Source organism: Danio aesculapii, chromosome 19, assembly GCF_903798145.1.
Source record: "Danio aesculapii chromosome 19, fDanAes4.1, whole genome shotgun sequence".
Classification (NCBI taxonomy): Eukaryota; Metazoa; Chordata; class Actinopteri; order Cypriniformes; family Danionidae; genus Danio; species Danio aesculapii.
Window position 1 is genome coordinate 6449408 of NC_079453.1, and position 14751 is coordinate 6464158.

Genomic DNA, 14751 nt, shown 5'->3' on the forward strand with positions numbered 1-14751 from the left:
AAGTCTGATTATTATGAATGTTTCCATTCGTAGATTGTAGGTTGTTTAATGCAGGGGTTCCCAAACTTTTCAACCCATGACCCCCAAAATAACAACGCCAGCGACCCCAAATATCCTCTACAAACCTTGCAAACTCAAAACACCTCACACACACCCAATAGGCCCAAGTCTATTCTTTGTTTAGTTTTTGGAGAACACCACTCGGAGATAGGGCTGGGCAATTTGACCTAAAATCAAAACCCTGATTAATTTACTTGATTACGATTAATGAACAATTATTTTATTTGTTTATTTATTTTGCCCTCATAGTTCACTGACAAGTTTATTACAGTAAATACGCATTTTTCTTTGGTACAAGTTGCTCAGTTGTCTCAGTGTTGAAGTTGTCCATACTCTTCATGTCCGCAGAATAACGTAACGTAATGGAGCAGAAAAATTAGATTGATTATAGGTTCTGAATGTTGATTTCGATTTATCGCCCAGCCCTACTCTGTGTCCATCCTTCATGGCCTGTATTTAATGTTAATGTATGCGAGTACCGTAAAGGTGTCAGTTTACCCTGGTGCCATAAAATCAATCTGCTGCATCGGACCCTATTGCTCTGTCTTTAATCTAACGTAATGAGATCCCAGGGGTTGCAATCTAATGAAAGAAAATGTGTGTTGTTTTATAACTATTACCTACTATTTTTATCTTCTGTAGCATATTGGCGAAATACACTCATTCTAATAGTTTCATTTCTTAGCGACACGGTGCCTCACAGCAATATGGTCGCTGGTTTGAGTCTCGGTTGGGCCAGTTGACATTTCTTTGTGGAGTTTGCATGTTCTCCCCGTATTCATGTGGGTCTCCTTCAGGTGCTCCGGTTTCCCCCACAGTCCAAAGACATGCGCTATAGGTGAAATGAATAAGCTAAATTGCCTGTAGTGTGTGTATAGATGTTTCCCAGTACTGGGTTGCAGCTGGAAGGGCATCCGCCGTGTAAAAAACATGCTGGATAAGTTGACTGTGGTGACCCCTGATTAATAAAGGGACTAAGCTGAAGGAAAATTAATGAATGAATTTGATTGCAAATCACCAACTGTCCAACACCACCCCCCCCACCCACACACACACAAGGGGTCCCGACCCCCATTTGGGAACCACTGGTTTAATGCACCTGGTTAAGTTAACTCTGACCAGCAAGTTTTCAAAGACACAACATATTGCCTAATGTTAATGGATGGAACTACCCTCATCTTTTCTCAATTTATAGAAACCTGCTTTTTGTTAAAATTTGAAACCTTTATTTGTTAAGTCTTGGTATTTTTATTCTTGAAACCCAGTTTTGATACACTAATGTATAGTAAAATATATTTTATACTATAATATTTCATGTACATAATACTTATGTTATTGATAAATATTTTTTTTATTGTTCAATGGTTTCCCGATGGTTGTTCCAGTGTAGTTTAAACCAATGTTGGATTTTTGGCAGCATGAAGGCAGTTTGATTTTAATCGCTCTTGCCATGGTATTATGGAACAGCTGAGCTACCTTCATGGTACCTAAAACCCGATAAAGTCTAGATCGGATATGCGGCCGACCGGAAGTGTGTTATGCACACTAATAAAGCAGCATTTTTTTTATGACACTGTATAACAATAATTAATATTTTTACTGTGATGGTTGGTTTTAGGGTTGGGATGGGGGTAGGCGTTAAAAAATACAATTTATTGGGTAATTTAATATATAACAAATAATAATTGGTACAACAACTGTTTTTACGTTACTGTGACGGTTGGGTTTAGGGTTTGGGTGGGGGTAGACGTTAATACAATAAATGGGAAATTTTATAAATAATAGAAATAATTCTCAAAACTTCCAGCCGCAAACGTATCCGATCTAGCAACAACCCTAAAACCCATTATTAGAGCAAATTAAACTGAAACTTTACTAGCTAGCCAGCTAATCTGGCTTCAATTTCCAGCCCCCAGCTCTTATGTCCTTGTAAATAGCAGTTATTTTATATAAATAGTCCAAAAGCGCTTGCCAAATGAAATATTTTATAATCTGAGAACATCAAAATCGGCAGTTATTAACCCCGCAATAAAACTAAATATAGCAGATGTATGTATAAACAAGCAGATATGCCTCTATATGGGAATCTGTGACAAATCGTGCAGCGACCACTATAGGCTGACCAAGAAATTGCTGCGTGTGCCCGTGACGTCAGCTTGAACAAAGCGCGCCATTCTGTACCTCACAGCACAGCAGACGCATAGGCCTACCTGGTAACTATTATGTTTTATACAAAAAGTCATGTATTGCTATTTTAAATGTAAGAATGCACGTATAACATTCACATACAATGAACATTTCGCTGTAAAACGATTAATGAGCAATATTTTACTCACCCTCTCGTCCTTTCAAATCCGTTTTTGAGGCATATTCACAATGTAGTATTAGTTCAACGTCTTTCCAACTTAACAAATGACGCAAAAACATCATAATTAGATAGTTGTCAATACACTTTGAGCACTGTATTTCAAATATTCTAAGTTTTGTGACCAAATTAATGTCGATATTCACTTCAAGCGTTGTTTGTCCGGAAATGACGCGTTAACGTCACTGACGCCAGATTCGACTGAGGTGAAAATGATCGTTGAATAATTGCCTAAATTTTTTTCTTCTATTAGACTTATTTAAAAGGTGTTTGTTTGTGGATAATTTAAAGCATCTTCATAATAAGGACTGAAAAGTAGTAAGCTAGGCACTGACATTTTTAATAACAAAAAGTCATATTTTTCGTCAGCATTTTGTTTTCCACTCTAATATCTGAACATTATTATATCAATATATATTTAGTGAGGTATAAAATCAATTGTTTAAACTAAGATGAAGGTCTTTTGAAATGTTTGATCTTGTTTTAATCATAAACTTGCTTTGTATTGAGCAGTTTCAAAGAAAGCAAGATTATCTGTTGCATCTTGATTGAAGAATCTTAATAAAGTTACAAACAAAACCACTGAGAAAGAATATAACATTTATTTTGCTTGGTTATCTTAATAGTTTAAAAAAAGCTGAACAGTTGCCTTTAGTTTGTGATTCAAATTTCCACTTACTTTGTCTTATAGAGGTTTTTAAAGACTCTTAAATGTACTTACATCTGCAGAATTCCTGGATCAAATGTGTCTGATCCTCAGGTGCTGGGTGCAGAATTGTCTGCAAGTTTGGGTGAAAGATTGACTGGAGGTCTTGGAGCGTCCACTAGATGGTGAAAGATCCTTTAGGTAAGACTGAATGATGCTCTGAAACAATTAAGTTATTTAGTAGTCTAAACATATTTGATTCCTTTAATTTTAAAGCAGTGTGAGACTAGAGTTTCAGTGCAAACAGTTTTATGGTTTGATGCTGCAGAACTAAATGTACACAGTAGTATGCTCTCATCTGTCTAGTGTATGAATTTCATAAGCTTATTATGTCATTCATAATCATCCCTGAAAACCTTGCTCCCATCCACTACACATGGAAACTGCAACAGTTTGAGTGCACCAACATTCAATTTCCAGTTAAATACGTGCATCATCTGGGGATTTAAAGTGTACCTTTTCATTCTGGAATGGCGTCGCTATTGAAAGCATTTCAAAGAGTGTGAAGATGAAATTGCATGCATCACTCACGGTGTTTCTACACCTATGGAAGCTATGCATAATTCATGTTTGGACCAAATTGAGAGCGATACATCCAAACCCCAGCATAAAAGATTAACATACAAAGCATGTAGCTCAAACAGCGCACAGTGGCTGAATTATTTTTAAATGAAACTTTACAGCCTGTTGCTTAGCAACTGGAAAACCAGCCCTTCATACCTGCCAAGTTTGGCAAGTTTTCACTGAAAGGACTAAATTAATTAATTTAGAGTAATGATAAGCACTTGTTGGTCTTGCACAACTCCCAGGGCATCTTCTGGCGCAATCAATAACAGCGTAATTGAGCAAAACCCCATTATCTTTCGAAATAACTTTATCTACTTTGCACACAGGGGTCTGGGGTGAACGTGGCTGACTTAATAGTTAATTGAAAGTGTGTCCAATGCTTTACAGTGGATGAAACATCTTTAGCAGGCAGCATTCGGATGGATTTAGTTTGCTAAATGACAACTGATTATTTGGCATTTTCACTAAACCAATGGATCTTATTGTTCTAAATGTGCACAGTTCACAGTTTAGTTTGTGTAAAAATAAGAAAAGAGGATTAAACATGATGCTTCTAGTGCTATTGACCAATTTCCAGGATCAAAATCTGTTGATTTAATTGAGGGTTTATGTTGGATGCCAACAGGCAGTACACTACCTGACAAAAGTCTTGTCAACTATCCAAGTTTTATGAACAGCAAATAATAATTTGACTTCTAGTTGATCGTTTGTTATCAGAAGTTTCCTATATGAAAGGCAAATGCCTCTAGATTACGGTTATTTGACCAAAATAAAATATAATCATGCCTTGATTTTTTTTTATTGATTAATGATTTAATTAGGACAGCAAGGTCTGACTTTGCTCAGACAAAAGTCTTGTCACTTAACAGAAATAATGTACAGTATAGAATATAAAGTCATGGTGCAGTGGAAAAAGAGTTAATATTGTGAATGACTCCCACGAGCTTGGAGGACTGCATCCATACATCTCTGCAATGACTCAATAACTTAATAATAAAGTCATCGGGGTCATCTGGAATGGAAAAAGAAGGACTCCCAGAGTTCATCAAGATTCTTTGGATTCGTCTTTAATGCCTCCTCCTTCATCTTACTCCAGACATGCTCAATAATGTTCATGTCTGGTGACTGGGCTGGCCAATCCTGGACCTTCTTTGCTTTCAGGAACTTTGATGTGGAGGCTGAAGTATGAGGAGCGCTATCCTGCTGAAGAGTTCGCCCTCTCCTGTGGTTTGTAATGTAATGGGCAGCACAAATGTCTTGATACCTCAGGCTGTTGATGTTGCCATCCACTCTGCAGATCCCTTGCACATCCCCATTCTGACTTTAACCCCAAACCATGATTTTTCCTTCACCAAACTTGACTGATTCTTGTGAGAAGTTATTTTATTGTTGCCCTTACAACTGGGATCAACAAGACTTTTGTCAAGTAGTGTACTTGAAACGCCAGCTGCTTTTATTTCTCCCAAAAAATGGCAGTAACATCTAAATCCATAATGACGCTGCACCGGGCAATGCAGTGTGAAAACTAGTTCAGTGCATTTGCTTGGTGAAAGAAGTAAAAAGTAGGGAAGACAACTACAGCCGTTGTACACTGGACAATCGTTTTTCTTTATTTTTTGTTTCAGTTCATAATATCTGTTTGTTGGGGTTTTTCTTTTTTCATTTTTCATTTCAACTTAAAATTTTGACACACTTATAAAAGACAGCATCTGCATAGAGTTCTCATCTTAAAGATCCATGGAGAAAAGAGGGAGAGAGAAAGAGAGAGAGAGAGAGAGAGATTGTGAGAGAAGGGAGGAAGATAGCAAAGGGTTTAGGGGAGGAGAGGGATACTGGTACGCCACACTAACCAAACAGAACAGCAAACAGTATTACAAGAGAGAAAGTGGGGGGGAGAGAGGGACAGTTAGGTTGTTTGTTTGTATCTTTTTCCTTTTTTTACAATACAGTACACACATACACACACAGAAAATAAAAGACAGAAGTTGCAATTCCAGTCAAAGTTGCAGAACTCGATTTGATTTCTTCCTTCGCATCCTCGGTGCCCTTCTCATTGCGGTTTCTGCCCTGAATGCACTTTATATAGCGGGCGAGAAGATGTGTGGCGACACATAAAGCGGCGGCTGTTCTCGATTCCCACAATAACATTGAAGTTGGCGTTCTTCAGTGCTTTCAAATGCATGTGTGAGAAAGCCCTTTTCTTTGTATTGCACAGATGAGTGTTTGAGCGTTATTATTTTTTACTGTACTTTGAAAGAAACTTCCACTCTTTGTATAGAGCTCATCCCCAGAGCTTTTTTTCCCAGCCATGCTACAGTCAATGATTTCCGATTGTGAAAGCATATATCACGAAATGCACAAAAATGCTGCTAATTGTACTAAATTTGGCATTGCCAATGAGGTGGAGCTTTGCAGGAGAAGCAGTGCCTGGAAGCTACAGATAGTGTGCATTTGACCTGTAGACCTATTGATGGTGTACATGGAGGGAAGCACTTTTTTCCCCCAGAGATGACCCGCTGATGGCTCTCTGAGGTAACACGACGTATTATATTGAATCTGATGGAAAAGCGTTGTTCCACTTTTCTTGGTTCTAGAGCACCCTTGACATCACTGAAAGCGTTAGATGCTGCTTTTAGGACAAGCGATCAAAGAACGTTAAATCAATCAACCTCTCAACTTTGACCGGAACTATTTTAGTAGTTTTATACATGGACATGCAAGTCATTTTTTTCCTCTCTTTGAAATATTTACAATAATTACAAGACAAAGATTCAGTTCAGATTGACAAAATCGCGAGCATTCATAATTACTACTAATATAACACAACTTCTCGGGATTCTTTAAAATCATCGTAGTTATATAATTCATCACATTTGATAATGGTATAATTCAATTATGTCATCCTCATCCAGTCGTCTTCCCGTTCTAATTAAAGTAGTGTTTTCATCACATCATTACTCGGCGAATGATGATCATTTTGCTGAAATCACAGTTTGAGCACCATCTCCGCAAACCGTTTTCCTCGTTCTAAATCTAACACTGAAACAAGAATACTGGTATAAATTTTAATGGGAATATACATCAAAGGAATGACACAAAAGGGGATGAAATTAAGGAGGATCATGGCTGGGGCTGTTGAGAAGAATCACCATCGCAGGTCTTGGGTGCTCATTAGTCGAGAAGTCGTATCCGTTAACGTAAAAGTCTTTGAGAGCTGTTCGTCAGACAGCTTAAGCGTAGCGAGCTTTGCGATCTACCAACACAATCTTACGCCAATTTGTACGTTTTTGATTTAGTGGGCAATTCGTACGATCTCATTATCCGTCAATGAAAGTTAGGTTTAGGGGCGGGGTCGGGTGCCACGCCTCCTTTTTAAAATGGTACGTTTTTGTACAATTGAACTCGAATTCGTACGAATTAGCGACTAAATTAACAAAATATAAAATACTTGTTTACTCGTGAGATTAGGTTGGATCTACAAAGCAGGCTACATAGTTGCAGACGGCTTCGAAGAACACATTGCATTTCCAAACGGATTGGGTCTTTTTCTTCACCTGCAGTGACGGGGCACTCAACAACCCCAACCAAAAAGACTATTATGCAGTTAAGCTCTAAAAGGTACATAGTTTTTTTTCTTCATATATAAGTAGTTTGTAATTTTCACTCATTTACAAAATGCCTTCTCAATGTGCTGTGTTATGCCAGTGCTGTCTGGTCATATCAGTGTCTGTGTGACGAACATCCAAAAACAGTGTTGACAAAATAAAATAAGACAACTGAGAAAACTTTCATCCAGATCTGTGCCCGTGTTAGTGTACAGGTTTTTTTTTCTTCTTTTTATTATTATTATTTCATTTTCTTTTAACCAGAGCTGATCTAATGTCTACGTCTAATGTATTGCCAGCACAGAGGAAGCAATGCAAGTGAGTTGAACAAGGGGCATAAACATAAACAGCATCATCGAGGGTACAAAGATCGAAAGAAAACCAACATACAGTACACACAACATTGTTGGGGATATTTTGTACGTAGCTGTTTTTGGAGAAAGTGCTTTAAAACGAACAAGCTTGTGTAGTTTACATTATACATATTGTTCAGGATGAATATAAATAAATAAATAAATAAACCTTTTATATCAAGAACCTTGTCGCTGAAAGCAATGAAAACATAGTAAGTAAATGCATACACAAGATAGTTCACGAGATTTACGGCCGGGGAGGACTACACAATACAGTCGACTGTAACATTGTGCTCTGTACTCGCATAATGCTTTGGCTTTTTAGTCTTATTACTTTTCTTAACATTTGAATGAAGTCGGCACAAAACTGGAGCGCATATCATAGACCTGCAGACCAGAGAAGCCCCGGTTGGCGTTGCGGATGCGACCGAGGGCTCCGACAGCAGACGAGCACACACACACACTCACAACCACACACACACACGCGCACACACACACAAATGCTCATGCTCACATATACAGCAACGTGTACGTAAAAAAGGAAAAAATGCAGAAGGGACAGGGCACGCATACATGGCCTTTTGAGTTGCACAATTCGACACAATTCGCAGCACACGACTCACAATAAAGAATAGTCTTACGAAAGAATTCACGTATCATCACCAGTTAAGCACAACAATCAAGTTCGGGAAACATCGGGGGAAGTGCGAAATGAACAAGATGCGCAAAAATGATACCAGAGGGTGAGGAGGGCGGGGGGAAGGGGGATATACATCGTTTTACACTATGACCGTGTTTTAGGAACAAAATACCCGACAACAAACTGTGCACATCCACAGGGAACACACTCATGGGGACCACGGTAAAACTCCAGCATCGTCAGGGTCATGATGAACTATTAAATGAAGTCATTCCCCCCCCATCCAACCCTTAGAGAGTCACCATAAATGAACCAACAAACGAGTCAACGTAGTAACAAAATGGAAAAACGGTACAACCCAAAATGATGCGGTGGCATAAGACGTCGTTTTCTTTGATTGTAAAGTGCACACATGATCGAGAGCCATGCAAACTAACAAAGCGAAAGTTGCATGCGTTAACAAATAAGGGCCTTCCAGCTATATCGTCTACTAAAAACAACACCGACATACATATTTACCTCATTTTTACCATACATGTAAGTGATTCGACACTAAATACACAGAAGTTTCAAAGAAAACATGCTGGACGTTACTGGAATGATTAAAGCAAAATAGTCCCGGCCCTCTGCCTCAGGCTTTGTAAAAAGTGTACAGTATTTATCCCCAAAATCATTCCTGTTCCCTACTGCTTCGCTTTGGGTAGGTATAGGGGTATAGCGGGACGGAGTCGGGGGGGGCTCCTGTTATCTATTCCGTGGAAATATGAAGTCCGTATTGAGAAAAGGAGTGCACTTTCGGAGTTGGTACATGTTCTGTATCGTCATGAACATGAGGGTAAGGTCGTTCTAAGAGTGTGACGAATCGGAATCAAGCCAAGAGGGATTCTGTATCAACAAAAGCCAAAAATAATAAAATAAACAGAGCTAAAGTTTGGTTTTATTTTAGCCCTTGAATTTAAAACAAGCTGACCAAGCTGGCACTTTCTGTCCGCAAAAGAAAATAAACAATTTAATTTGCTTTTCCAAAAATGAACCAAAAAATAAATCAATCTTTGGGCGAAATCGAAGCGTTGTACTCTAAGCTAGCGTCAACTTGACAAAATGCTGTCTCTCTGGGGATTTAGAGAATTTACGTCTAATCTTCGCTGCATATTAAGTGTCCTGACCAACCGTACAAGATGCATCTACAAGTAAATATTTAGTCGACATCTGCACTGACCACTACTGTTTCAGATATGTATAATCTAACAATAAGGATCTTAGTGTTTCTCACGTTCCAGTATTTCCATTTATTAGTCTCTCTACGTTAACTAGCACCAAGGTGAAAAACGTCGCGCAAACTCGCAGATCGATCCTTCGAAACCAAAACGGTCCTGTTCAAGCCGTTCATGTTTAATAGTAAAAAAATATAAAACAAGGCAAATAAACAAAATGCGCAAAACTAAATGAAATAAATAAGGAAAATTTCTTTCAGCCGACCTAACCTCCTTCCAATAAAAATAATATTTAGGCTATGCGTTGCTTCAAGTATTGATCAAAATGTTCCCATGAAATCTTCGCTGTAGACAAATATAATTTGTCTCTTGATCAATTCCTAGATTTCCGTAAATAAATAAAAATGCAGGGGCGAATCACTATCAAAACTGCATAGTTCAACAGTTTGCGCAATGCCTCTCTATCGATCCCAGCGTAGCTTTCTAAACGTCTTGAAATGAAATGTCCGTTCCTTTCTACAGTTCATCAAAAGAAAGTCACTGTGAAGTGCAAACTTGGCGATATCACGTTCTCTCATAATTCGCAATGATGTGTGCTTCTTTTTTTCTTCTTCGTTGTTTACACTTGCCCACAGTAAAACTACTACGACAGAAATTCGGCTATGAGGTTGACGGTGCTTTTAAGCTACAGCACTCCATCGGCAATGAGCTAATAATGCAATAATGAGAGCTTTTCATCTGAATGCAAGCAACCACTCTGAACTTTAGGCCATTGAAATCGGACTAGCACTAGTATCTATAACATCTATGCAGTCAGTTGGTTAGTATTCAAAATGCTAGTATGGTTTGCCAAACACCATGTTCTGCCGGAACGTAAAAACAATTTAGCAGTTGCTGGCACTGTCCTGGAGGCCCCCCCAAAAACGAAAGCAACGCTAAAAGAAAATAAAATAAATAAAAACAAAATTGATTTTTATTCCTTTACAGGTAGTAGTAACCCATGTGCCGCTTGTATGTTCAATACATTTACATGTACAGTTTGTAAATATTATGTTTATTTGAACCCACTTTTTGTATATATATATATATTTAAATCATCTATTACGTAATATCTCCTTTATTTATTGATTTTTTTATTTTCTCGATTGGTTGATTTTTGAATTTTTAACCCTACCCAACCCCCGTTTTTATGACAGTTTCCTTATCTCGTGTTTAAGTGGATAAAACACTCAGCTTTCCAAGTGTTTGTCTCTCTTCATGCCGTTTAGAAGCCCAGGGTTCCTCCGATACTGGACGCCAAAACCACTCCCAAAATTACACAGCAGATGATGATCATGATCTTCTTCTGCAGAGGGCGAAAAGAAAAAAGGAAGATGTGTAAACAAACAACAATCAACAATCATTTGTTTAGTCCATCTAGCTTCTCTATTACATCAACGACACAGTCAGCTAATTTAAGTAGCATCACCTCATCTCAACCACATTTTGAATCATTAAATGAAACCATTAACAATTAAACCTTTACCAAAGTCAATCATTAAATTAATTAAAAGTTAATTAAATTATTGATGAAAGGAGCCACTCTGGGACGCTGGCCCCTTGAATGCTGAATGTGTTATAGCACTGACTGCATTGGCTGCGAGAAGGAGGTGATTAGAAATTGCATAACTGTAAAGGCTAAATACAGTACTAACATCAATATAAGCTGAAATGATGTGTGTATCAAGATCATTAATGAACTTTTCTATATTTGCCATTTATCTTAATCAGAATTCTTTTCAACTGTTACCAATAAAATGTCATCAACAAACAAATTTTTTACAATAGAAATGATAGAAAACAGGGTAGAGCATCAATATTGTCAATTATTGCACTTGATACTGTAATTATGAACTTCCAATTAGGACTGCACAATATATCGTTGCAGCATTGATATCGAAATGTGATCATTCGCAATAGTCACATCGCAGGATATGCAATGTTGAGTTTGTACTATAATTCAACACTTGCATGTGTTTTCAATGCCTGTGATTGTATAATGACCTTAAAAGCATTCAGGCATACTAAATTGTACCATTTGTGACTTTATCAATAATTAATTTTATAGAACTATTTTTATTTTTATCAATTAGTTACTGTACTTGAATACTTTTAGACTCGGGAAACGATAAAACACTTTATTTCAATTGGATCTTTTTTTCTTGATTATATTTATAGGTTATTATTAGGGCCAGACGGAATCTGCGGATACTTTTTGCTATTTCTGCTGAGAATTGTGTTAAAAGTCGGCGGATTATGCGGAATGATTTTGGTAGTATCAAAACTAAAACTTTAATATATGAAATAAAAAGTAATACCTTTTTAACTTTTATTTAATGTTTAAAATGCAAATCCAAATAGATCCACTTTATTTGGTAAACAAAGCAAGTTTCTCATATAATATCTCTACTAAAAGACAGAAAATATTACTTTACAAACTGTATTGTGAATTAATCATATGAATATTTTCATATTAGTCAATAATATACCTGTAATTAATAAAAAAAATTGAATAAACATAAATTTACACACATTTACACAACTAAATAAACAGAATCAATGATGGGCTATATGCAGATTCCGTGTGGGCCTAGTTATTATGCATGAAAATACTCACAACACATGCAAATACAGAAATGCACTGCAAATAGCAAATACCACATCGAAAATGTGTCTAGGGACCCCAAAAAGTTTATAGATTGTTTATTAGATTTTATGGAGATGCACTCCCGCTTGCAGAATCATCCCAACCATTATAAATTCTTTCCAAATAAAGATATTAAGCTATTTGGTGAAATTATATTCATATCAAAATATATATCGTAAAATAAAAAAATATCTTAATGCTAGATTTTTCCAATATCGTGCAGCCCTACTTCCGATTTAGTCGCCTAGAAAACGGTCAAATTACTGGCTCTACAAACAAGTATGTTCATGACTATACATTAAAAGGAGAATAATATAATGAGAAAAGATCAGTTTGCTACATCAAGCAGCATAACAAGCTGTTTTTAACGTCTAAAAATGGAGGTGAATGAGACTGGAAGCCTCGAGCCAAAATGGCTGCGTCATTTCTTACATCAAGAAAAAGGTATAGAGTGAAAAAAGACACAGAGTGTAATTTTCACCACTAGAGGATGCATATTCACAACAAACGAAGGCATAGTTTGAATTATGGAAGTTGTGGTCTTTATACATCTTATTAGACGTGCAGAAATCATGTTCGTTAATGAGCTAAGAATGTCAAAATATATTATCGTGGTAGAATGAAGCAGAATAAGGCTGAAAACTATCTTAGTAAAACTGGGGTTGTCACGATACTGGAATTCTAAAAATGTCCAGTTCCTGCGAACATTTGAGCATTTCAAAGTCATGTCGATCAGCTGGTTTGTCTATAAGCTGACATACGAGCGATCCACTGATGAATCGTGACTTTGAAAAGCTCCAGTAGTGTGTATCTGGGGTTACACTCAGTAAACAGCGATGAGTTTGGTGAACTGTTGACCTTCACGGTCAATCACAGTCATTTCTGTTGAGCATGTGAACACAATGGCAAATCAGCGCTGTTTGAGAACATGCCCAACAATGTTCAAATCGTTCAAATGGAAATGGATGTTTTTTGAAATATCAGTATCGATTCATACCGAATTCCAGTATCGTGACAACCCTAAGTGAAACTAGAGCGCTGAGAGAATTAACTGGTAAGAGACATGCACAACGCAGCACAAAAGCAGCGTAGCTTTTATTATGACACAGTCAACCACTTCTTGTTCTTCCACGTGTGACCACAAGGGGAAGAAGCAGCACTGTTTTATATAACTAAACACATATTAAGCTTCTGTTAAAATGCTGCTCTGTGAAGTCTAGTAAAACGCAGGACGTCTTTGGTGTCTATGGGGTTTTATACAGTATATATGAAAAATGTAAATCGAGGGTGTGATGTCATTAGCATGGCCACACCAGACATGATGTGTGTCACTAGTTAAAATTATTATTATTATTATTATTATGCTTATTTCTCTGGATTTGAAGGTTCTTTGAATCAGACGAGGTAATGTAGGTATATAATTTAAAATATATATCACTGTTCTTGTGGGTTTTGTATATTTTAATGAAAATATCTTTTATGTTTTGTCTTCAATTTTGACAACTAAACCCATGGTCACACTAGAGTTTGAGCTTGCGAAATTCTGTTGTATATCGGTGCGAAAAGGGGCAGGATAAAATAAGATGATACATTGATAAAGGAAGCGATTGCTCTATACTTTAAACTTCTGTACAGAGACATCAAGTGTTGATCTTTTATTGGCCTTATGCATCACGTGATGAAATTTCACCAAGCTTCAACTTCGAAATGCAGCAACATGTGAAACTTTTTGTATGAATTTTTGAGGATTTTATGGTCTGCTGTATTTGCATGTTCACGAATAGGAGTCAACAGGGTGAATAGTGTTGCGTGGCAAAATTTTGCTGATGACTTACAACCTCTTGTTTTCAAATTCGCAATTAAATTATTACAGAAGATTGCCATGAATGATTTTTTATCTTCTTAAACTACTATTATCAATTGATTTGATTATTAGATGCAAACAAATCCATATCTATCAATCGTTCCCAAGTCTAATCCTGATTTTCTGATTTTAATGAAAAGATCTTACATATTTTGTCTTCAATTTTGACAACTAAAGCCATGGTCATACTAGAGATTGAGCGTGCGAAATTCTGTCGTAAATTGGTGCGAAAAGGAGCAAGATAAAAACAAGACGATTATACATTGATAAAGCAAGCGATTGCTCCATACTTTAAACTTCTGTTCAGAATGGTCACGTTTTGATCTTCTATTGGTCTCACACAGTCATGTGATGATATTTCTCAGGTCAGAGTTCACCAAGCTTGGACTTTGGAATGCAGCGACATCCGAAACTTTTTAAATGAACTTTATGAGCGTTTAATGGTCTGCCATATTCCCATGTTCATGAATGGGAGTCAATAGGGTGAAAAGGGTTGCGTGACATAATTTTGCTGATGATTTGCAACCCCTTGTGTTCATATTTGTACTTTAATCATCACTAAAGCCTGTCATTAATTATTTTATCTTCTTAAATTGCTATCATTAATTGATTTTTATTATTTACTGAAAATAACTGCAGATCTATCAATCGTTCCTAAGTCTAATCTCGATTTTCTGAAGCTCTTATAAAT

General features: G+C 36.9%; 1 protein-coding gene across 1 annotated transcript in view; it reads right to left on the reverse strand.

Annotated features, from left to right (window-relative positions):
* Nucleotides 1-5282: 5282 nt before the first annotated feature.
* Nucleotides 5283-14751, reverse strand: part of stx1b (syntaxin 1B) — a 45567-nt gene continuing 36098 nt past the window's right edge. The window contains exon 9 of the mRNA XM_056480214.1: nt 5283-10855. Within this exon, the coding sequence (XP_056336189.1) occupies nt 10775-10855 (81 nt within the window). The 3' untranslated portion in view covers nt 5283-10774. The remainder of the gene's footprint in view (nt 10856-14751) is intronic.